Source organism: Felis catus, chromosome B4 (assembly GCF_018350175.1).
Source record: "Felis catus isolate Fca126 chromosome B4, F.catus_Fca126_mat1.0, whole genome shotgun sequence".
NCBI lineage: Eukaryota > Metazoa > Chordata > Mammalia > Carnivora > Felidae > Felis > Felis catus.
Genome location: NC_058374.1, coordinates 76,900,488 through 76,925,921, shown reverse-complemented (window position 1 = coordinate 76,925,921; position 25,434 = coordinate 76,900,488). Strand labels below are relative to the sequence as shown.

The 25,434-nt window shown below is 41.3% G+C and overlaps 1 protein-coding gene and 1 long non-coding RNA gene across 7 annotated transcripts in view; one reads left to right on the top strand and one right to left on the bottom strand.

Moving 5' to 3' along the window:
* Positions 1 to 394: 394 nt before the first annotated feature.
* Positions 395 to 25,434, top strand: part of CERS5 (ceramide synthase 5) — a 31,341-nt gene continuing 6,301 nt past the window's right edge. Inside the window, exons 1-7 of one of the 4 annotated variants that reach the window (XM_023257039.2) lie at positions 586 to 722; positions 17,593 to 17,682; positions 19,843 to 19,948; positions 20,785 to 20,915; positions 21,753 to 21,810; positions 23,609 to 23,659; positions 24,344 to 24,436. In XM_023257039.2, coding sequence (XP_023112807.1) covers positions 17,672 to 17,682; positions 19,843 to 19,948; positions 20,785 to 20,915; positions 21,753 to 21,810; positions 23,609 to 23,659; positions 24,344 to 24,436 — 450 coding nt within the window. In that variant the 5' untranslated portion in view covers positions 586 to 722; positions 17,593 to 17,671. Of the gene's footprint in view, positions 723 to 17,592; positions 17,683 to 19,842; positions 19,949 to 20,784; positions 20,916 to 21,752; positions 21,811 to 23,608; positions 23,660 to 24,343; positions 24,437 to 25,434 lie in introns of all 4 variants that reach the window. The other 3 variants (XM_023257040.2, XM_019834902.3, XM_003988685.6) reach the window with 3 other exon arrangements.
* The window catches only part of LOC123386595, a 37,492-nt gene continuing 13,010 nt past the window's right edge, over positions 953 to 25,434 (bottom strand). Inside the window, exons 4-5 of one of the 3 annotated variants that reach the window (XR_006600707.1) lie at positions 17,124 to 17,209; positions 953 to 2,230 (exon numbers count right to left, since the gene is read on the bottom strand). This is a non-coding gene — a long non-coding RNA (uncharacterized LOC123386595). Of the gene's footprint in view, positions 2,231 to 16,827; positions 17,210 to 25,434 lie in introns of those variants that run through there. The other 2 variants (XR_006600708.1, XR_006600706.1) reach the window with 2 other exon arrangements.

The window sequence follows — 25,434 nt, the reverse complement described above, 5'->3', positions numbered from 1 at the left end:
GAGAGGAGAGAGAGAGAGAGGACAGACAGAGAGAGGACAGAGAGCGACAGGAGAGAGAGAGAGAGAGGAGAGAGAGAGAGAGGAGAGAGGAGAGAGGAGAGAGGAGAGAGGAGAGAGAAGGAGAGAGAGAGAGAGAGAGAGAGAGAGAGAGAGAGAGAGAGAGCGAGAGAAAGCGTGGCTGAAACTCACAGCAAAAATGGGCGGGACCAGAATTGAGCGCCTGCGGGGCAGGTGGAGGCGGGGCGGAGATGGGAGGGGCATGGCCCGGCGGGGGGCGGGGTCCCAAGGAGAGGCGGTCCTGGTGTCTGCCGCTGCGGTCCGGGAGGTGGGTGGGCGGGGAGGTGAGATGGGCGGTGAAGAGGCCCGGCCCCACGGAGGAGGCGGGCTGAGACGGGCCGGGAACCCGAAGGGGCCGGAAGGGGTGGCTGCCGGCTCGGCCCCGCCCCGGGTCCGCCTCCCCGCGGGTTCCGTTGGCTGTGGCGGCAGCTGAGGCTGTGGCGGCGGTGGCCGCGGGGCGGGCGTAAGATGGCGACAGCGGCGGCGGGAGCCCTGGGCCTGCTGTGGAGTTGGCTGTGGAGCGAACGCTTCTGGCTGCCCCAGAACGTGAGCTGGGCCGACCTTGAGGGGCCGGGCGACGGCTACGGCTACCCGCGGGCGCGACACATCCTCTCGGCATTCCCAGTGGCGGCGGGCATATTCTCCGTGCGGCTGCTCTTCGAGCGGTGAGAGCCCGCGAGCGAGTGGAGCGGAGGGTCGGGGCCGGGGCCGGGGCTGGGGAGCGGACCGGTGGAACCGGCTCGGGGCGGGGAGAGGCCGAGCACCGGAAGCAGAATTGGCGGGGAAGCCCGGAAGCAGGGGGCTGGGGGAGCCCGGGCTGCAGCGCGGGATGTTCGGAGGGTGGCGGAGGTGGTCGAGGAGCCTAGGTAAAGACAGTTTGGGGCGTGGACAGTGGAAGAACGAGAGTCTAGGGGAGGCCGGGCCCTTTCCCTTTTTAGATCCCGGAGGCCCTGGGAGTGGAGGGGGGGGCTTCTTCTGGGCCTGCTCCCAGCCTCCAGGGATCCTACAGACAGGAAACAGGTTGAGTGTGTGAGCTGCGGCCGAGAACCCGAACACCCGAAGAGAGAAACAGGAAAGGGCCACAGGAACCAGAACTAGTTGGGGCTGTGGAAGCTGAACGGTTAATGTTAAGAGCCAACCTTTCCAAGCGAAAGGAGCGGGTTTGGGGGAATCTGAGATTTGTGAGGACACTTATGAGAGTTGAGGGGAGCAGGGTTAGGCCCCAAGCCTTGCTTTGTCAGTTCATGGACATTTTTGTGCATGTGTAAATTTCCAAAAACTGCTACCAGAGCCCGCAAGAGAGTGGAAATCTGGTAGGGATAAGGCGTGGTGGAGCCTGGGGTTCCAAAGTCTAGAAAGGTGTCAGATTAGTTGCGGAACAGGCCTTAGAGGCCTGAGATGGAAGGAGGAGTGGTCATTTTGAAAGGAAGAGATCTGTAGGGTTTATCAGAGGAAAGCTGTATTGAGCTGGCTTCTAAGTGAGTTTAGCAGAATCACAGTTCTTTTTCTGACCGCGTGTTCTTGATAAAAGTGATTTCACTTTTCCTTAAGTGAGTAGTTGGTACCTACTGTCTAAGATGAAATGTTCACAGAGGACTTGATGTGGCGATTTTATACTGTGGGCTTACAGCTGTGGGTGAGTTTGATCAAATCTACTCTGCAGAAAAGGAGACTTATTTCTTCTTAGGTCTCAGGTAATGAGGATGCACTTTGACATCGTTTGTTCATTTGGCCCTTATCTGGAGCAGAAACGCCCTTTCTAGGACGGGAATATACTGCAAATAAAGAATCTATTACTCTCTGAAGAATTAGTTATTATGTGTTTTGGGTTACTTTTCAAAAGTGCCTACTACTTCTGACACAAAAATCTTTCACAAAATATTTCTTTTCTGTAGCCAGCTTGTCATTCATCCATTTGTTCATAGTGTTTGTGTATTGTTATCAAAGTGCTCTCCGTCAGACGTTCAGGTACAAAAATCAAGATGCTTTTAACTGAAGCAAATGAAACTGAAAGATCTGAATGCCTTTTCTGGGCCCTTGGGACCTTAGTGTTACAGTTTTTTAAGTATAGGCATTGTATTAAGTATTCCTGGGGTGGGAGTACAAACCACTTTTCCCTCTTAGGAATAACTTAGATCTGGGTACTCTCCACCTTGGCAGCTGTATATGAGGGCTGAAAAAAGAGAAAGACAGTGAAATGACTAAAAAGGAAAATACACCAATTTAAGACAAAAAATTTAATTGTCCTAGGAAAATATTCTCTGCTTTTTATATAAATGTATACCAATATGGAAGTTTATTCACGTTACTGATAAGAGGAAATAGCTTGTTTCTTATAAATACCCATTTTATACAAACTTGGATAGGGGCACCCCTGGGTGGCTCTCAGTTAAGCGTCTGACTTCGGCTTAGGTAGTGATCTCGTGGTTTGTGAGTTCCAGCCCCGCATCATGCTCGAAATGATAGTACAGAGCCTGCTTGGGATTCTCTCTTTCCCCCCCTCTCTGCCCCTCCTCCACTTGCACGTGCATTCTCTCAAAATAATAAATAAATAAACTAAAAAAAAACTGCATATATCTTCAGATTTCCAAAGAGTTCCCTCAGATGGCTGTGAAGACTTCTATATCCCCTGGCGGAGCCACTGGAAAAGGATCCTTTACCTGTGGGAATTCTATCTGAATGTTTCTATGGTGCTCGGTGTCAGGGGAGCAGGGGAGGATGGGAATACTGAGCTGAAAGCATTCTAGTATGATATTCCTTGGCTAGTAAGGTCAGGCATCCTGTTCATCTCATGTATGATCTTGGGAAAGTTTAACCTTGGAGGCGGTCTTGCTATTTTGTTTCTTTTTATAAAACCTACTACCTTAGTTAGAAGTAGAATTGAGTGCTGGATTAGCAGTTCCTCTCTTGCTACACCGGTCTTCCATAACGGTAGTAGAAGCCACTCTTAAGAGTATAGGAAAAGACGTTATTAGAAATATTGGTACAGCTAAGTTGTTTTTCCTACTTTTCTCATTTCTCAAATCCCATCTAATTTGTTTCTAGAAGTGACTTGGTTTCTAGTAATCATAGACTGTGTGAGCTAGGACTTTATAGACAGTAAACTAGCCTGGAAACATCCTGCAGCTTTTCAGAGGTTTCATACTCACCGGAGGAGGAACTAGAACCAAGATCCAGATCATTTTCCCAAGCCCCGGGCTCTTTCCACTATATGGTGTAGCCATCTTTAACCTTTCCTTAAACCTCCTTTCAAGGATTAAGGTTTAAGCCACCTCTTCCTAGTATTCTAGGATTTGGAAAACAAATCCATGCTCATCTTATTCTTGGTTATTTAATGTGTTTGATTTGAAGATTGTATATTTTTTCAAATTTTTGTTTCAAATTGTTCTGTATATTTTAATGAGTCTTATATTATGTCCCTTGATAAATTATGTCCCTTATGTTGTTTTAAGAATTTCCCAAAGAATAGGGGTGCCTGGCTGGCTCAGTCAGAAGAGCATGTGACTCCTGATCTCAGGGTCCTGAGTTTGAGTCTTAGGTTGGGTGTAGAGATTATAGAGATTACTAAATAAATAAACTTAAAAAAAAAAATCTCCCAAAGAATAGAGTTTACAATTTGGTTTTACCTTCCCATCCTTCTCATCAACCATGCTGAGCATTTGTTTTTTAGTTCCCACATTCCCTGGAGAACCACAGCCTCCTCTGATAGGGATGACTTGAAAAGCCGCGGGGCCATAATAAGTAAAGTGTTTGTATCTAGCTGTTTTGCTAAAGAATTGCGGATAGGACATTGTTACTTACCAAATAATGCAGGCTGCCCTCTGTGGACCTCTTCTGAGTGGCTGTATTGTGGTGGCCTGTGCCTTGCAAAATGCCTCAGGTGTGGCCTGTGATCGGTAAATATTTATTGAATGTTTGAGGAGGGACCATCCTCATCTACATAGATGCCCAGAGGAGTAATCAGAATCTAGATCTCCAACCTGAAATGGATGTTTGGCTTGAAATTCCTTTGTTTCTGTTGTTAAATTTCATCATATATTTGCATGTTGTGTACCTTTCTACAGCTTTTTTCTCTCTTTATCCCCTCTCCCCATACACATATTCACACTACCCTGTACCCTAACAAAACAGGGATAAGAAACTCTTCCATGTGTTTTTTTTTTAAACTTCTTTTCATGTCATGTTCATGATAAAATTGTTTGAAATTTAATATCTAGTCACTTGAGCACTTGTTTCTTGGGATCAAGTAGAAGCTTGAGACACCATTGACACCATTAGAGCTGTATAGGCTCATTTATTTTGAATATGCTATTGCAATAGGAGCTCTGTATTGCCAGAAGAAAATTATTTTGTGAATTATTCAGGAGATAGATTAGAGCTCTCTCTGCTGCTCATTCATTATTCCAATCCCCTCTTCTCTCTTGTTACTTCCAAAGCAACCTCACTGGGGTGTGCAAAGAGCCTTCTCAATACCATTCTCTGTCATAGGAGACTGAACAGATTCACTTGCTAGCCTGTCATGTAACTGGTAACAAAAGTAGTGACTCTTGTGTGCACGTTTCTCAGCCACTCATTTCATCTTCCTCTCGTAAGCCTTGCTACCTCTGCTACGTACTGCTTTTTTTTTTTTTTTCTTGTTTTCCCCCATTTCCCCTAAGTGGAGGAAGAACTTTTTCCTCTCCCTGACAGGCCTGCTGCCTTCCTCCCAGATCCATGTCAAGTGACTGCATTGTGACCCAGTATCAGTGGGTCTTCCAGACGGGTTAGAAAGGCTTTGGGAAGAATGGACCTAGCTGCTGACTAGGCTGTGAGGGAAACTGCCCATTCCATTGCATCTCTAAAGGTATTCTGTTGGGCGTTATTGAATTGTAAATCACAGAATTAAATCAGGTTTGCAGATCCAGCAGGGCAAGATTGAAAAAGATACTCACGTGGCCCTGCCCTTATCTAAGAATCCACCTCTTCATTAGCTCCAGATGGTCAGAAGCCTTATGTGCCCCTCCTTTTGCTGGGGAAACTTCTTTCCCCAACCCTTTCTGTGCAGTGGGTGTTGATGCTCTGCAGAAAACTGAATACTGTCATGCCTGAGGTCAGGTTCCTGGCTTATCCCTGGAGACAATATATTCAGCACAGCAAAGAAACATGTCAGATATTTTTGCTTTAGCCACTTCCTGATTCAGAAAACTAGGGTCTCCTAGATGGGTAAAGAAGAAATTAAGAGGAGGCAGCAAGTGAAATCTGCACCTTTTTTTTTTTAATTAAAAACATTTTTTTAATGTTTATTCTTGAGAGAGAGACAGAGTGAGGGCAAGCAGGGGAGGGGCAGAGAGCAAGGGAGACAAAGAATCCAAAGCAGTCTCCAGGCTCTGAGCTGTCATCACAGAGTCCAACATGGGCCTTGGAACTCATGAACTGTGAGATCATGACCTGAGCCGAAGTTGGACGCTTAACTAACGCTTACCCAACTGAGCCACCCAGGCATCCGCTCACCCTTCTTACGGAGCGGCAAGGGAGATAAACCTATTTTGGCTTCCTTTCCAGAGGTATTTTTAGGCAGATAAAAGCTGCCCTTCACTGAGTTTTGGACTCTGCTTGAACCCACTCCTACCTTATCTTTGGGGAAGTTAATTGAAATGTTACTGCAAAAGGAGCTAACCATAATCACTTCAAACTTAAAAAAAAAAATCTGAAACGAGTTTTCCTAGGAACAAAGGCATTTTTCCTAGATATGAAGAATTCTCTAAAACTGTGCTGTTCAGTGCAGTAGCCACTAGCTACTATAGTAGCTACTTGCTTTTGGGGATTTCAAATGTCACTAGTCCAAATGTGCTGTGTTAGATACGTTCGAAGTGTAACACACACCAGATTTTAAAGACAGTGCACGGGGGAAAAAAAGAACGTAGTATATCTCATTTTTAACATTGATTACAAGGAAATAACTATTTTTTAATTTATTTTTTAAGTTTATTTACTTATTTTGAGAGAGAGAGCAGGAGAGGGGGAGAGAGAGAATCCCAAGCAGGCTCCCTGCTGTCAGCACAGAGCCCAACGACAGGCTTGATCACACAGACTGTGAAATCATGACCTGCGCTGAGATCAAGAGTCAGACATTTAACTGACTGAGCCATCCACCGTGCCTCAACATTGATTACATATTGATGTGATATTTTTGGATATATCTGTTTAACCAAAGTATATTATCAGAATTAACTTTACCTGTTTCTTTTTTCCTTTTCTGAATGTGGCTATTAGAAATTTTAAAATTAGGGGTGCCTGGGTGGCTCAGTCGGTTAAGCATCCAACTTGGGCCCAGGTCAGGATCTCAACAGTTCCTTCCTGAGTTCCAGCCCCATGTAGGGCTCTGTGCTGACAGGTTGGAGCCTGGAGCCTGCCTCAGATTCTGTTTCCCGTTCTGTCTGCCCCTCCCCTGCTCATGCTCTTTCTCTCTCTCTCTCTCTCTCTCTCTCTCTCTCTCTCTCTCTCTCAAGAATAAATAAACATTAAAAAATAATAATAAAAGAAAAGGAAAATTTTAAATTATATATGTGGCCTGCATTATATTTCTGTTGAATAGTGCTGATGGGAGTAATTCAAACAAGTATTTATAACTGAAAATAATTTTATTAAAAAAAATTTTTTTTAATGTTTATTTTTGAGAGAGAGAGAGAGGGAGTACGAGCATGAGCATGAGCTGGGGAGGGACAGAGAGAGGAGGAAACACAGAATCCGAAGCAGGCTGAGCCAAAGTCGGACGCTTAACCGACTGAGCCACCCAGGCGCCCCTGAAAAGAATTTTAATATAAATTCACATTTGATTTATTTTTTTTAGGACCAGAAGGGTGATCAGTCCTAAGTATATCAGACCATGCTTTTATTTTTTAATTTTTTTTTTCTGACCATGCTTTGAGCAAATCTTTCTAAAAGTTGTGGCAAAAATGGGGTTTTTTAAATATAAATCATTTTCCGAATGATTTATGTGACTAGTTATAGTCTATTTTGAGTAATACTGAGTGACTGACAGCGCCTTCTAGCCAGGCATTGCTCTGTAATTTTACTTTTCTGCATATATCTTCTTAGTCAAGTAGTTCATGATCTGTAAACAAACAAGTTTGTCAAGAAGTTAAATGTATGTGGAGTGCTGCACAGCCCTGATAAGACATTGGGAATAATCACAGTATTTTGGGGCGCCTGGGTGGCTCAGTTGGTTAAGCGTCTGACTTGTGGTTTTGGCTAAGGTTATGAAGTCACAATTCATGAGTTTGAGCACCACCTTGGGCTCTGCACTGATGGTGTGGAGCCTGCTTGGGATTCTCTGTCTCCCTTTCTGCCTGCTCACTCTCTCTCTCTCTCTCTCTCTCTCTAAGTAAATAATAAACATTTAAAAAAAATCACAGTATTCTATCTCTTCTCAAAATTATGGTGCTTTGTTTGTTTTTTAAGTTTATTTATTTATTTTGAGAACACACAGGGAAGGGGAGAGAGAGAGAGAGGGAAAGAGAGAGAATCCCTAGCAGGTTCCACACCAACACGGAGCCTTATGCGGGGCTCAAACTTACAAACCATGAGATCATGATGTGAGCCGAAACCAAGAGTCGGATGCTTAACCGACTAAGCCACCCCGGTGCCCCTGTGGTGTTTCTTAAAAAGGGTATTCCTGGGGCGCCTGGGTGGCGCTGTCAGTTAAGCGTCCGACTTCAGCCAGGTCACGATCTCGCGGTCCGTGAGTTCGAGCCCCGCGTCGGGCTTTGGGCTGATGGCTCAGAGCCTGGAGCCTGTTTCCGATTCTGTGTCTCCCTCTCTCTCTCTGCCCCTCACCCGTTCATGCTCTGTCGCTCTCTGTCCCAAAAATAAATGAACGTTGAAAAAAAAAAATTAAAAAGGGTATTCCTTAAGTCTTTGGCTTCTGGGTAGTGTCAACATTTGTAAGAAGTCTCAATAACCACGCAGGGCGTGCCTGGGTGACTCAGTTAAGTGTCCATCTCTTGATGTTGGCTCGGGTCATGATCTCACCATTTGTGAGTTTGAGCCCCTGAGCCCCAAGTGGGGCTCTGAGCCGACAGTGCAGGGCCTGCTTGGTATTCTCTCTTTCCCTCTCTCTCTGCCCCTCCCCTGCTTGTGCTCTCTTTCTCTCTCTAAATAAATAAATAAACTTAAAAAAAAAAAAGATGTTTAAAAAAATAAGCACAGGAGGTCTCAAACCCAGTCAGGTTGTATTTGCTGTGTTTAATTCTGCTTGGGGAAATCCCCTGTTATACTGAAATTGGTTAACTTGAATTTCTACTGATTTCTCAGAAATCAGGGACCTTCTCCTACATGGAGCTGGTAGGTTATCTGATGACCCAGGAGGACAGGTGGGCACATTTCCTTGAAACACTTCACCTTTTGGTTAAGAATTTAGTTTTTACCTATTTTCTTCTTTCTTCAGCAGTTATTTATTGAGAACTTAGTATCTGCCAGTTGTCAGACTGTGCCACAGATAAAAATGTAAGTCATGGTGTTTGCTCACAGAAAGAAAGCAAGAATATCAGTGGTTTAAAATACAGTGTCATAAATGTATGCAGAAGGCTGTTATGGGAGTTTGGAGGAGGTGGGTTCAGTTCCTTTTAACAGTTGTTAACTAAAACATAGGCTTAATGTCTCACTAACACACACTTGTTTCTTGGACCCTGAAGAACAGTGAAAATTTCTTAAGGAACAGTTTTTTTGTTAACCTGTTTCTCTGATTCACCTCTTGGCACTTGTACATTTGTGTATTTCTACTTTAAGTTACATTACATTACATTTAAGTTACTATACATTAAGTTGTATCGTCATTTAAGATTGTAAGTGGAGAGATAGACCATTTAAGAAAGATAGATATGTGTAGTGAAAGAAATGTATGTATACAGTCGGAAAGGGAGAAACTTTTCAACAATGAGAGTGTCAGGGACCCCCAGCAATTTTTCAGCCACACTTTGAGAACTGCTGCTCTATAGCAAGTAAAATATTCACTAACTACTGTACAATAATACTACAACTTAGTCTTAAATTGTGTCCATCTGAAACATTTCAACATATATACTGTTAGTAATTCTTATTATCTCAAGACTTACATTCCTTACAATGAGGTTAGATGTAAGCAGGATGCTGATCCTTCTCATCACAGCACCTAGCAGTGTATCAAATTGCATAGGCACTAATTATCTTAATGCTTTAAGGCTCTGTAATAGTCTAAGTGAGGATAACTTTGATACATGTGGGAGGAGTGAAAATAGTCTGGTATAAATCCACAGTGTGTGCCTTGCCATGGTTTAGGATAATATATGCCATAGTGGTCCTTTTCTTTATAGTCTGCTTCTGCTTTAAGAGCAAATTTGCCAATTAAAAAAAAATCCTCGCGACACCTGGCTGGTTTAGTCCTAGGGAGTGTGAGACTATTGATCTGGGGTGTGTGTCTGAGTCCCACTTGGGGTGTAGAGATTACTTATAAAACTTAAAAAATGAATTAAATTAAAAAAAAGAGAGAGAGGTGCCTGAATGACTTAGTCAGTTAAGCGTCAGACTTTAGTTTAGGTCACTATCTCACGGTTTGTGAGTTCAAGCCCTGCATTGCACTCATTGCTGTCAGTGCAGAGCTGGTTTCGGATCCTCTGTCCCCCTACCACTACAGGTCCCCCACTCAGGCTGTCTCTCTCAAAAAAAAAAAAAAAAAGAGTCCCTGAAGACACTATTCTTAAAAAAAAAAAAAAAAGTCCTCAAAAGAAACTGCGTGGGGTGCTTGGGTGGCTCAGTTGGTTAACAGCTCTTTGATTTCAGCTCAAGTCATGATCTCACAGTTTCGTGGGTTTGAGCCCCACATCAGGCTCTACACTGAGAGTATGGAGCCTGCTTGGGATTCTCTCTCTCCCTCATTCTCTGCTCCTCCCCCACTTGCACTGTCTCTCTAAATAAATAAATAAACTGCAAAGAATACATATACGTGTACAACAAATGTGTATAGCACATGAGTTTGTAGATAGCAAATCCTATCCTTTGAACATTTTACTCAGAAGGGTGCCTGGCTGGCTCAGTCGAAGGAGTATGCAACTCTTGATCTCTGGGTTGTGAGTTCAAGCCCCACATAGGATGTGGAGATTGCTTAAAAACAAAATCTTAAAAAAAAAAAAATTAGGGCTGGCTCAGTCAGTTGAGTGACTGACTCTTGATTTCACCTCAGGTCATGATCCCAGAGTCGTGGTATCAAGCCCTATGTCAGGCTCCATGCTGAGCATGGAGTCTACTTAAGATTTTTTCTCTCTCTCTCTCTCTCTCTCTCTCTCTCTCTCCCCCCCCCTCTCTCTCTCCCCCCTTCCCCCTTTCTTTCTCTCTCTCCCCCCTTCCCCCTTTCTTTCTCTCTCTCCCCCTCCCTCCCTCCCTCCCTCCCTCCCTCCCTCCTACCCTTCCCTTCTCCCCCACTCACATGCACTGTCTCTCAATCAAAGAAATGAAATTTTATTTCTTTTTAAGTTTATTTATTTTGAGAGTGTGAGAGAGAGCTCAAGTATGAACAGGAGAGGGGCAGAGAGGGAGAGAATGAGGGGGTGACAGAGAATCCCAAGCAGGCTCTGCATGTGGTCAGCATAGAGCCTGACTGGGGCTTGAACTCATGAACCATGAGATCATGACTTAAACCGAAACCAAGAGTGAGATGTTTAACCAGCTGAGCCACCCAGGCACCCCTCAAATAAATAAAAATTTTAAAAAACATTTTTTTTAATGTTTATTTCTGAGAGGGAGACAGCATAAGCAGGGGAGGGGCAGAGAGAGAAGACGACACAAAATCCAAAGCAGGTTCCAGGCTCTGAGTTTTCAGCATAGAGCCTGACACAAAGCTGGAATTCACAAACCTTGAGATCATGATCTGAGCTGAAGTCAGACGCTTAACCGACTGAGCCACCCAGGTGTGCCGCCCCCCCCAAATTTTTTTAATAAAAAAATTTACTCAGAAAAATACACTAACATTCGTGCATATGTATAGGGGATACTCAAAATGTATGCTTGGGAGTCACCAGCACATAAATGAATAGTATTAGTATAATTTAAATGTATTATTTCGTTAAAAATAACGATAGTAGCCATGTTACATGAATAGCATTTTTGAAAAGTAATTATTTTCTAAAAAAAAAATCCAGAGAACAGCATTGATTTTACATTTTTGGAAATCTCTTTACTGTCTGACTTAATAGAAGATAGTTGGATTCTTCTCCCTGGCTTCTGCATTCAGGCTCTTGTTATATGTTGTTTTAGTTGAAGCATATAAATAAAAGCTGGCTTCACACAAATGTGTCATTGGAAAGGGGAAGTATTTTTTCTTTGATACAACACCAAAACATAACAAATAGTAATTTTCTTTTTCTTTTTTTCCTTTCCTTTCCTTTCCTTTCCTTTCCTTTCCTTTCCTTTCCTTTCCTTTCCTTTCCTTTCCTTTCCTTTCTTTTAATTTTTGAGAGACAGAGAGAGAGAGAGTGTGAGCAGGGGAGAAGGGCAGAGAGAATCTTAAGCAGGCTCCATGCTCAATGGAACCCAACGTGGAGCTAGATCCCATAACCCTGGGATCATGACCTGAGCGGAAATCAAGAGTTGGATGCTTAACTGACTGAGCCACCCAGGCACCCCAACAGGAAGTAGTTTCTTAAAGGTTGGTTGCATTGTGGAATATGAAACCCTATCATTGAGCTTTTCATTCATGTTAAAATCCATTGGTCTGTCTGGAGATCATGGGTTGGTAATTTTGCCTCATTGCATCCCAGAGAGCAAGATGGGTCACCAGCAGCTCTACTGGAGCCGTCCGAGGAAATCCGGTGAGGGTTCTCATTCTTGCCACATCTACTCAAACTGGCATAGTCTAATCTGGAAATATAGCCTCACTATGTGCCACCATCATTTCCATCAGTATGCAAAGGTAAAGGCTTCATTAAGTTTGATTAAATGAGCTTCCTTGAATGGGTCATCCAGGATACCTACACTAACTGTAGATATCCAATACTGGTTTACTGAGTTATATAGATCTCCCAAATGTCAATACATTTCTTTATACAACATTTAAGAATCCTATTAATATCATCAGAACTAGTCTTATCATAAAAGCTTGAACGATTGGGAAGTTTTCAAGTTCAAAGGTGGATATAAGTTCTCTAAAATTCTAATTTTCACTTGAAAGCTTGAATTTTATCATTGGCAACAATGTTTGTTTTTTTGAAATGACAGGCTTATTTCATTCATTTTTCAGAAAATACCCAGGTCCAAATGACCTTAGTTTGTTGGCCATTCTTTGAGGTAAAAATTGTATTCTATGAAAAATGTAATTTTAAAAAATGTTTATTTATTTTGAGAGGGAAGGAGAGAGAGAGAGAGAGAGAGAGATTGATTGATTGATTCCCTAGCAGGCTCAGCGCTGTCACCACAGAGCCCAATGTGGGCTCAATCCCACGAACCTTGAGATCATGACCCGAGCCGAAATCAGGAGTCAAGACGCTTAACCGACTGAGCCTCTCAAGTGCCCCAAGGAAAAAGTGATTTAAGTTCAGTGCACAACTTAATCAAACAAGTATGGTTGTCCTTGAGACAACCATATACTTTGCTATGTAGCAAAAGTGCTGTGTACTTCCCATTTCATCACATAATACTTTTTAAAAGTATACTCAAAGGCTGAGATTTGTTAAAATCAATCATTTGTATTGCTTCGTCAAGGACATTCTTAAGTGAACTGGCTTAAAAGAAAAAAAAAAAAAAAAACTAAGAGGACATAGCAAGGAAGAATACAATAACCATTACTACAGTTGGTGTATCTGTGCTCAGGTAACATAAGTTTTATCCACCATGGTTTTGCCCTGTCGTTGCAAGTGTCAACACAGTAACAAAGGCAAATGATGTCTTGATATTATTATTAAAATAGTTTTTACTTTCTGGGCCTCTAGAGAGTATCTCAGGGGCCTTCTGGGGGTCTGTAGACCATACTTTGAGACCCTCTGCTATAATTGAATGAGATCAACCAGAGTGGGTGTGTAGAGTAAGAAAAGAACCTGCATAGGACTCTGAGGAAACAGCATATTTTAGGAAAAAGCAGAGTGGGGGGGAAAAAAACCCAAAAGGAGAAAAGAGGTATGACAACCCTATAGTATTTGATAATATCTGTAGTAAGCATTTAATAAGTACTTACTTTGTCCCAGGCACTATTCTTTTTTTTTTTTTTTTTTAACATTTTATTTATTTTTGAGACAGGGAGAGACAGAGCATGAACAGGGGAGGGTCAGAGAGAGGGAGACACAGAATCTGAAACAGGCTCCAGGCTCTGAGCTGTCAGCACAGAGCCCGACGCGGGGCTCGAACTCACGGACCGTGAGATCATGACCTGAGCCGAAGTCAGCGGCTCAACCGACTGAGCCACCCAGGCGCCCCCCAGGCACTATTCTAAGTGCTAAACATTGAGTCCTCATAGTAACTTTATGAAGTAGGTAGATAATTACAGTTATCCTCATTTTGTAGATGAGAAAACGGGAGCACAGAGAAAGTTAAGTAGCATGTCCAAGTGACTCAACTAGCAATGCATACCAAGCAGTCTACTTCTGTTGCCAGAGAGATGGAGGGAGAAAAGTAGGAGGAGTATGGCAAGTAAGGAAGCTAAGAAAAAGTACATTTCAAGAGGGAGGGCATGGTCGGTAATGTGGAATAACGTGGAGTGGTCAGGTAGGATACAGGACTGAAAAGCATCCATTTGATTTCACAATAAGATCATTTTTGGCAAGAGCAGTGTCAATGGAGCGTAGGGACAGAAACGAGATGAGAGAGAGATGAAGACTGAGGAATGAGTGGGAGTTGGAGAAGTGTGACTCTGATGCAGGATGTTGAAGGCATTCCCTTCTCTTCTTAGTCAAGATTCTTAAGAATCTTAACTATTTCCATTTCTTTCTTCCTCCTCCTTATATCTTTCACTGATGTAACTCACTGCTGTCTCTAGATTTTCTGTTTTACTGGAATTTGTTTGGTGAAGGTTACCACAGATCTCCAAATTGCTAAATCCAGTGGATACTGAAATCCTTGTCTTACTTGATCTCTGCCTCATTTGATACAACTCTACCTCTGGTCTTCCTGCCCTCTAAATTCACCTTTTATATTAGTGTTTCCCAGGATGTTGACCTTGGTTTTCTTCTCAATTTGTGTTCCTTTCTTTCTTTCTTTTTTAAGTAGGCTCCACATCCAGCATGGAGCCCAACACGGGGCTTGAACTCACTATCCTGAGATCAAGACCTGAGCTGAGATTAAGAGTTGGATTAAGCAATCAACTAAGCCACCCAGGAGCCTCAGTTTGTGTTCCTTTCTTGTTGCACTCACATCCACCCCCACAATTTAGCTACCACCTATATTCTCATTCTCTTGTGCTCTTTTTTCTTTCTCAGGTGTGTGTGTGTGTGTGTGTGTGTGTGTGTGTGTGTGTGTGTCTTAAGCCTCTTTATTTGCCTACTAGACAGTTCCATTTCAGTGTCCTATGAGCACTTCAAATTCAGCCTAACACAATTCATCTATCATTCCCAAATTTGCTTTATCTTATGCTCTACTTGGTTGAGACACCATAATCAACTTAGTTTCCCAAGTCAGAAATAAGGAAGGCTGGACTCTGCTTTTGCCTCTTACATCTATTCTGTTACCAAGTGCTATTAATTTTACCTCCTCCGCAGCTCTTGAATCCGTCCTTTCGTTTTCATTTCTATAGCCTTAGTTCAGTGCTTTATCACTTAAAGCATGGAGTTTTTACAGTAGCCTTTAACTGATGATGCTCCTTTATTAATATACAAATCTAGCTCTTCTCCTGGCCTAAAGCCTTCCAGTGCCTCTCCATCAACTATAGGATAAAGTTCACTCATAACATAACATAACATAACATAACATAACATAACATAACATAACATAACATAACATACCTGTGATTTGGCCTCTATCTGTAGAGTTTTTTTCCTCCTGCCACTGTTGCCACCCCTGAATTCGTACATTGCATAGTTCTGTAAGTAGTTTGTCTCTTCTGTTTGCTTTAGTACATGCTGTTCCCACTGCCTGAATGTCTTTTTGTACTTTCTCCTCTGTCCACCCAACAGAAGCTACTCAAATTTTTAATGTGATTGGTTTATTAAGAATTCAGTTGCAAAGGGAAAGGACCTTTGGAATCTGTTTTGTGTGGAACTCTGCATTTTGCCTCTTGTATACATATGTCTTGGGGAGGGTTTTCAAATGCTGCTTGTGTACCTAAGGATTACATTTTCTAAACAGGCTTTATCTGGACCTAAGAATCTTTATTTAAATATCTCAGTTCTCATCTCTCCCATTTGTGTGTGTGTGTGTGTGTGTGTGTGTGTGTGTGTGTGTGTGTGGCAGGGAGCACCCCTTAAAAAATTATTTTAGGGTGGCTCAGTCGGTTAGGCGTCCGACTTCGGCTCAGGTCATGATCTCACAGTCCGTGAGTTCGAGCCCCGCATCAGGCTCTGTGCTGACAGCTCAGAGCCTAAAGCCTGCTTCGGATTCTGTCTGTCTCTCCCTCTCTCTGTGCCCCTCCCCTGCTCAACTCTGTCTCTGTCTCAAAAATAAATAAAAACATTAAAAAAAAAAAAAACTTAAAAAAAATTATTTTAGGGGCACCTGAGTGGCTTAGTCAGCTAAGCGTCCAGCTTTGGCTCAGGTCATGATCTCACGGTTCGTGAGTTCGAGCCCCCTGTCGGGCTCTGTGCTGACGGTTCAGAGCCTGGAGCCTGCTTCAGATTCTGTATCCACCTCTTTCTCTGCCCCTCCCCTGCTCATGCTCTCTCCTTCTCAAAAATAAACACTAAAAAAAAATTTTTTTTAATTATTTTAAAACTTGGGCAACAAATTGATCCTGTAGAGGACAGAAAATCACAAGATAAATTTGATTTCTCACTGCCATCAACAGCAGTTTCAAACTATGATGTCAGGAATCTTTTACACTCTTAAAAATTTTTACATTCTTAAAAATTATTAAGCACCCCAAACATAAATTTATGTTTACATGGATAATATCTATCAACATGTACTGTTTTAGAAGTTAAAATGGAATTTTAAAGATATATATTCTATTAATTCATTTACAAATGACAATAAATTGATTATATTGGTAATACAACTAATGTTTCATGAAAAATAACTATTTTCCAAAACAAAATAAAATGTGAGAAGAATAGCATTATTTTACATTTTTTTTAACACTCTTTAGTATTTGGCACCTGTATTCTCATGTCAGCTCCTGCATTCCGTCTATTGCAATGTCATGTAACCCATAGAAAATTCCACTGCACACTCATGAGAGAGTGAGAGAGACAAGAATTATTATGAAGTTATAGAATTATTATGAGATAGTTTTGACCGTGTAGACCTCCTGAAACGGTCTCTGAGACTCTAGGAATCTGTACAGTTCGGTAAATGCCTATCTAACAAAAAGGATGAATACCTAATTTCACTTTCTTCATTAAGGTGATTTCATTAAGTACATAAATCTATGTATTTAATTTTTATCATGGAAAAAATTATTTTTCAAACTTAGTTATGTTTTATGCTTATTTATGTTTTATGCTTCATGCTATAGCACAAAATAGGTGCCCCATAAATATTTGCCAAATAGATAAATTTTCTTAGGGTCTGTTTTTTGGGTTTTTTTTTTAAAGTTTATTTATTTATTTTGAGAGGAGAGAGAGAGAGAGAGAGTATGAATGGGGAGGGGCAAAGAGAGAGGGAGTGAGAGAATCCCAAGCAGGCTTTGTGCTGTCACTGCAGAGCCCCACATGGGGCTCAGTCTCATGAACCATGAGATCATGACCTGAGCCAAAATCAAGACACTTAACCAAATGAGCCACCCAGGCGTTCCTCTTAGGGTCTGTATTTGTCTAACTGTAACTGACTGCATGCTAGTAATTTTGTCTTTCATTGCACTCTGTGAACTAATGAGGGCAGGATATGAGCTAATTCTGACTCTAGGATATTAAGTTCACTCCAAAGTCTAGATAATAAAAAAATTATCTTGGCTTCACCCAGGTAAGCAGGGTACAAACCTATCTCTGTCGTATGAAAGAAGATTTCTTGCACTTCTTGGCTTCTTCCAGAGATACCATCAAGGAGAATGAAGACCGAACTGTTTCTAGTAAAAATAATAATAGCTGCTTTTAATAATAATATTAAGAACAACAACAATAATAAATAGCTGCCTTTTAATGAGTGTTTACTAAATATCAGGTACTGGGTTAGGCATGGATCATGTCATTTCATTTTTAAAATAACCCTGTGAGGTAGACATTATCTCCATTCTATAGATGAGTAACTTTCACAAAATCTCTTACTTAGCTGGCAAAATCTAACTCCAGGGCCTTTGATCACCTGACTGCTTCTGGACTGAAGAGCTCTGGATCAGGGAGTAAGAGAAGGAATTGGAAAAGCTGTTTTTGTTATTGGGTCTACTTCTTCATACAGTTAATGTAGATGAGAGGATACAGAGATAATTCAGTGCTTTTCTCTCTCCTGTAGCACCAACTGAAAAGCAAAGAATGACTGACTTAGTTACTCCTCTGGATGCTGATCAGTCCTGGGTCCAAACTGAGTTCCAATGGAGCAAGGGTAGGATTTGAGAGACCTGTCACTTGTTAATTACTGAGCACAGACACAGAATCTTGGTAAATACAAAAACAGCATTCCCTGTATACTGTGTTCATAAGGAGTTTAAACATGAGTGGGGTGCTAAAATATTTGTACACAGAATAATATACCAGGAAATATAAAGTATCTAATAGTGTTGGCCTTTGGGTGAAACTTTTGTACCACCTGTGTCAAAGAGGAGAGAATAGGTTACAGATGTGGTTAACTTTGTGCTGTGAATAAATATTTCTCCATGGCTCCAGGAACTTTCGTGATAAGGGTAGAAGAAGTTTTCACAGAGGAAGATAATAAAGTTTCTTATTCTCAGTTCCTCCCTTAGAGATAAATTCTGGATTCAAATGCAGACCAAGAAATAGGTCAAGAGCACTCGATCTTACGCCTCCCAGTCACAATTTCATCTTGGGACTCCTTAAGATGCTAAGAGAACTAAAACTGGTTTTGACTTATTCTGAAAATGACTATGTAGAGCTTTTCCTAGAGCTAATGCTCACAGAAATTTATGGATGTGGAAGAGAGAGATCTTTTTTTTTTTAAGAATTTTTTTTCTTTTAAGTAAACTCTATGCCCAATGTGGGGCTTGAACTCACGACCTTGAGATCAACAGCCGCATGCTAAATGGACTGAGCCAGCCCTGTGCCCTAAGAGGGATCTTTCTTTAAATTTTTTTTTTTAATGTTTTATTTATTTTTGAGACAGAGCATGAGCAGGGGAGGGGCAGAGAGAGAGGGAGACACAGAATCCCAAGCAGGCTCCAGGCTCCGAGCTGTCAGCACAGAGCCCGACGTGGGGCTCAAACTCACGGACTGTGAGATCATGACCTGAGCCGAAGTTGGACGCTTAACGGACTGAGTCACCCAGGCGCCCCTAGAGGGAATTTTTTTGAAGAACCAAAGAATAGTTCCTTGTTTTTCAAAGGTCTACAAGTTAGAAATTAATTACAGTTAATGATAACACCATGGAATACTAGATTTGGGAAAAAATCTTAAGGGCGCCTGGGTGGCTCAGTCGGTTAAGTGTCCAACTCGATTTAGGCTGAGGTCATGATCTCTCTGTTTGTGGGATCCAGCCCAGAGTCACATTCCAATCTAACAACATGGAGCCTGCATGGGATTCTCTGTCCCTCTCTTTCTCTGCTCCTCTCCCACTCATGCTCGCTCTCTCTCTCTCTCTCTCAAAATAAACTTAAAAAAAGAAAAAAAATCTTAGATATCATGTCATTACTTCTTCTAGATGATAAAACCAAGACCCAAAAGTTAAGTGACTTAAGTTTATATGACTTATTAATGGTAGATTTGGGAATAGAATTGAGTACTAATAGGTAATTTATTTCTCATCCTTCCTAATTTCCTTTCTTCCAGGCTACTAAAGTTCTAAGTATTTCCATAATTTTTTGTTTAGGCAGGAAGGTGACCAAGACCCAGGATATTTGTATTTAGGAAGAGCTCAGTCTCAGTTCTACTTTGCCCTCCAGTTAAGATCTTCTTGATTGTTTGATGTGAGGGAAACTACCATTTATTCAGCATTTCCTTTGTGCCATGGTCTTCATATATACTATCTCATTGAATAGGTATAGGATTCTTGTAGACCAGCGCTTCTAATTTTAATAGGCATAGGAATCACCTGGGGATCTTGTTAATGCAGGTTCTGATTTTGCAGGTTTGGGATGGGGTTTGAGATTCTGCATTTCCAAAAGGTTTCCAGGAAAAACCAATAATGTTTTGGTCTTATTTTGAGTAGCAAGGATGTTGATACTATCTTCATCTTCTAGATGAAAAAACAGACTTATAGAGATTAAGTAAACTGCTGCAGTTCCTTCCTACAGGCAATAAATGGAAGACTAGTAGATAAAATGATAGGTCTGACCTAGGTCTTTCTGACTCTACAGCTCAAGATGTGATAAGAGAAGCCAGGAAAAAAATGGAAAGAGAACTTATGTTCTAATATTTCTTAAACAGGTCACTTTGCAAGTAAGTCAGTGGCAGAATCTAGGAATAAATTAAAAAGTCCTGGTTCCCAGCCCAGTTTTTTCCCTTTGCCTTCCATCAGCCCCCTAATCAGGATTTTTTCTTTCATGCTTAGCAAACCATATTTAAAATTGGCTTTGGATTTTTATCCTTACAGGTTTATTGCTAAACCCTGTGCACTCCGTGTTGGCATCCAGGACAGTGGTCCTTATCAGGCGCAACCCAATGCCATCCTTGAAAAGGTGTTCGTATCTATTACCAAGGTAAGTCGGCAAAGAAAGAGAGGAAGATTCATGTGAGAGGTTACCCCATAGGGCAGGGGGCGGTAGAGAGCAAGTGTCTCCAAGGATAGGGATAGGATGGGATGATCTTTCACATTTCGGTAGTCTATATAACCATAAGGAGAACTTTATCCCCTCAGGGAAATACCTTTGGGTCAGGATCCCTTAAATATGTTTACATACATTTGGATTTTAGACCTAGTAACCACAACCCCACCTTCTCCAGACACACATCGTATTTTGATTTTGTTTTTCCCTGCTCCAGTTTCTGTCATTATCTAGTTGCATAATCCAGATAGGGATGGTACCAATAGCCTTTGTAGTTTGTTTTTGTTTTTGTTTTAAGTTTATTTATTTATCTTGAGAGAGAGCACAAGCAGGGGAGGGGCAGAGAGAGGGAGAGAGAATCCCAAGCAGGCTCTGCACAGTGTGGACCCTGATGTGGGGCTGAACTCACAAACTGTGAGATCATGACTTAAGCTGAAACCAAGAGTCGGAGACTTAACCAACTGAGTCACCCAGGTGCCCCTGCAGTTTGGGTTTTTAATAGCTTTTTTTATTCAGCTTGGGCTGGAGAGAGAAGACCAAACAAGGATTCTAAAGGAAAGCTAATAAAGCTTTGCTAAAGGCAAAGGTCTTTGATATGTGAAATAGGACTTCTTACTAAAAATGAGTGTGGGGGTGAAACCTAGAAGGATAAACATCCCTTAAACCGTTGTAGTTATATATCCCCCCTTTTTGCCACTCAGCTAGTCAGGGGGATTTAATGAGAGGGTTGAAGAGAAAGGGACGTTCTGACTCTGGTCATGCATCCACAGTATCCTGATGAGAAAAGGCTAGAGGGCCTGTCAAAACAACTGGATTGGGATGTCCGAAAAATCCAATGCTGGTTTCGTCATCGGAGGAATCAGGACAAGCCCCCAACGCTCACTAAGTTCTGTGAGAGCATGTAGGTGTGCATATGGAGGTGGGGAGTGAGAAGGGTGGGGTATGACTGGACTGAGGTTTTCTTTTGGTAGGACAATAGTCAATGAATGTAGAGGGCTGACTCAATTTATTGTAGGCAGGAAAGAAGAGAACTGGAAGACCGGTCGCCCTTAGTGTCTTGAACATGCCGCCATTAAGCTACATGTTGTAGTTTGATTTTGTTCTTCCTTCTCAAATAGATTGGGAGTGAATTCCTATAAGTGCACTTATATAGGTAGATAGGCACACCCTTGTACACCTTGGTAGAGATAGTACCGGCTTGCAGTAAATTGACATTTTGGTAGGAAGTATCCTTTCCTGGACATACTGTACTTCATTTCACTGGGTTTTTACTAATTATCCCCTGTACACAGAACACAATTGATCATTGTCATGCAAAGAAAATATTAGGCACTATCATTAGGGAGTCTGATATGGAAGAAAAGTTGATTATAACCAGTATGCACTGGTGGGAATCTATTTTAAACAAAGCTGGAAGACGTCTATCATTTCGGCTTTTTAGGTAACAATATTTGTCCCTGTGCTGGGAACTTTATCTTTTTTTTTTTTTTTTTTTTTTTAAGATGTTATTTATGTATATATTTTTAAGTAAACTCTTTGTTCAACCTGGGGCTCAAACTTATGACTCCCCTGATCAAGAGTCACATGCTTTACTGGCTGAGCCAGCCAGGTGCCGCTCTGGGATCTTATTTCTTACCCATAATTGTGTTGTCCCCAAATCTGCTATCCTGACCTCCTTAGCCTCAAAAACTTTCTTTTGAGTGAATATTCATCTAACCTCTATTCTTTGCCCACCCAGGTGGAGATTCACTTTTTATTTATGTATATTCTGCTATGGAATTAGATTTCTCTGGTCGGTAAGTCTAAACTCTCTCTGGTCCTCTGTTGGGTTCTAATCATGCCTACATCTCTAGAGATAAGAGTTGTGTGATACCATTAGATCTTTATTTCCTCCCTGCCCTTTTATTTTTTTCTGTAATGCCTATAGCCCAGGTTTATATGCCAAATAGATTGTTGTCTGTCTGGCATCTGATTTCGTAACTTTACTGTTTCTCCCTTTATTTAGGGGAGATAATTGTAATAGTAATAGCATAGTACACAAATAGTAATAGTATTGATTAAATCAGATGTGATTTAATCTGATGCTGGTTTACAAAGTCTGTGATGGTTTACAAAGCATTTGACAAAGATCTTGTTCTTCCAAGGAGACAGTTGTAGAAATCAGGGTTAGGTTACTGTAGGAATCAGTAAACCTTTAAAGTGGATAAAACAGGTATTGTTCCTGCTTTTCAGTTAATTGTCAAAAGAATTTCAGGCTTTTTGATTCCTGAGTCCATGTTGTTTTTTCCACTGTACTGTACTATTTTCCTCTAAATGTTATAATTAAGACTTCAAAATACATTAAGTAAAAAGCAGAACTGAAGGAAGGGAACAGATAAATATACACCACGGTTGGTGACTTTTTAAAAAAAAAATTGTTTGATGTTTATTCATTTTTGAGAGACAGAGACACAGCGTGAGTGGGGGAGGGGCAGAGAGAGGGAGAGAGGGAGACACAGGATCCGGAGCTGTCAGCACAGAGCCCGATGCAGGGCTCAAACCTACGAACCGTTAGATCATGACCTGAGCTGAAGTCAGTTGCTTAACTGACTGAGCCACCCAGGGGCCCTTGAAATCTTACAAAATATGTTCTGTGATCATAATGAAATTAAATTAAAAATCAATAATAATAAGATATCTAGAAAATATTTGGAAGTGAAACTCTTCTAAATGACCCATGGATCAAAGAAGAAATCACAAGGGAAATTAGAAAATACTTAATTGAAATGATGCTGAAAATCCAACATACCAGAACTTAGGAGATGCCCCTAAAGCATGCTTAAAGGGAAATTTATAACTTTATATGTTTATATTAGAAAAGAAGAAAGCTTTAAAGTCAATAATACAAGTTTCTACTTTAAGATCTGGAGAAAGAAGAGCAAAGTAATGCCAAAGTAAGTTAAAGGAAAGAAATAATAATTAAAAACAGTAAAAAAAACTAATGACATAGACAATAGACAAAGCCATGAGTTGGTTCTTTGAAAGGTTTCATTAAAATTGGTAAACCCCTAGATAAAAAGAAACAAATCATCAGTGTCAGAGAGAAAAGGGCGGGGGGGCTGTAACTATAGATCCTGTAGACATCGAAAGTATAGTAACACAATATTATGAACAATCAAATAGTAAAAAATTCAACAACTTAGATGAAATGGACAAATTTCCTTAAAGGACATTGAAACTCCATTAGAGATAATTATTTTTGATTTAAATCTTTGGCATGCAGATCTCTCTCTTGGTTGTCGAATGGAATCACGGTCTTCCTGCATCCCTAGTTCCTATATCCTAGGTGTTGAGGTTTTTAAAAACTATCCTAGAGCTCTCCCTGCTCTTATTTATTTCAAAGCATGGCTTTTCTATTTGTAATAACACTTTTCTTGCTCTAAAACAAAAACCTAACCATTTATTGACCTTTTAAGGACCCCCTAAATTCTGTCAAGAGGGGGATTCCTTTTTCTTCCCCATTTCTCTTTTGCTCCTAGCAGAGAGAGAAAGGGATTATTTGGTAAACCAGGGTTGAATCCTAAAGGCTGACTCGGATTATCTCTTTCCTTTTAGTCACCTTGGTTCTGGGACATCCGACAGTGCTGGCATAGCTATCCGTATCAGGTACAGTCTGAGCCCTTTCAAGGCAGGGGCCTCGTGTGTGTGTAAGGTAGGGTGGGCAGGACAGTCCCAGAGCAGATGGCATGTCTTCTTGGTTTTCTTGAGGGATTAGGGGCTGAGTCTCTTTGACTCATGTATTTAGGGTATCTATTTCTGGGCCTCCCATAGCTGTGAAATCCAGTGATCTTTTCCAGATTCCCCGTTATATTCACCCTAATTGGGCCCGAAAGAAAAACAGCTTCCTGGCACTTGATGAGATGCTTTCTGGCTCAGGTGTCCTTTTTGAATCAAGGGTAACTTGGAGTCTCCTTAAAAGCATCTTGGTTCTAATCTATTCTAGAAAAATGTCGAGGGGCTGTAACAGGGTGGAAGACCTGAGTATATTAAATCCCCTGAAAAGCACTAATTGTCCAGAATTCTAGATACACTGATTTGATTGTGCTATAGTATGTGTTAACCTTATCTCTAAAGATGCGAGTAGAAAATGTGTATGTGGAGGGGCAGAGGGAAGAGGTTTAAGTCTCCATACCAATCCCAAATCTGTTAGCTGTTACAGATCTTGCAACACGGTGGGGAGGAAGGGTGTCTAATAATTTTGGGTATTGGTCCTCCAAGACGGAGAAAGTTGCGGAGATGGAATGAATTTTTGATTAGCTGGTATTCTAACTACTTCTTTCTCTCTTTCAGCCTCTCACAAGTGGGCTTTATTACTATTATATCATGGAATTGGCCTTCTATTGGTCTCTCATGTTTTCTCAGTTCATAGACATTAAACGAAAGGTAAGGACATTGTCTCCCTCAACTCTAACATACTGCATCCTCCTTTCTAGCAGCCACCATCACTGCCCTTGTGGATTCTCTACCCTGACTGGGACCACAAAAGAGGGAAAAAGTAGGCTTGATGGGACTATTAGCTTTTTGTAACCTTCTCAGAAATGAGACTTGACTAATGATGAAGTAAGTATATTTGAGGCGTTCAGGGCAGCCCAGGATAAAAAGTTAACCAGCTAAAAAGCATATCCTTTTCCTTATTTTTCTCTAAGGTTCTTACATGTATAGAGCTTTGGAAACTAGTCAGAACTAAGGGATAGCAAGGCCTGATCCAGGAAAAGGCCGGCCTCCAGAATAGCTAGATCTGGCTTTTGTTTTGCTGTAGAGCCCTCGTTCTCTCTCTCTCTCTGTTCTCCCTTCTTGGTGACCCCACTTACTTAAAGAATGTCAACTGGAAAGGGTTTTAGATGATTTCATTTACCATTTTCTTGCTGTTGTTTAGGAAACAAAGATTCGGAGAAGTGAGTTGGCTTGCCCATATAGTGACAAAGTTGGGAATGACTTAAGTTTTTTATAAGTGGACAGAAAGGGCAGAATCTTTACTTTATTGGTATGCACCTGAAGTAATGTGGTTCCAGCAGCTCTGACTTTAATTTGTCACTATCTCATGGTTATGTTTGGTGAGGAAGACCAGAATTAGCATTTATGGGAATGTATTAAAACTAATGTGGGTTATTAGTTGTTGTGTAATCTAGAAGCTTGATACTCAATTCAAATGTCTTGCACTCTCCTATGGTCAGGAGACACAGGTCCCCTTATTTAAAATTTTATTTTAAAACATGACACATATAAAAAGATTTGTAATATATATGTGGGTTTTATTTATTTTTATTATTTTTTTTAATGTTTTTATTTATTTTTGAGACAGAGAGACAGAGCATGAGCCGGGGAGGGGCAGAGAGAGCGAGAGAGAGAGACAGAATCCGAAGCAGGCTCCAGGCTCTAAG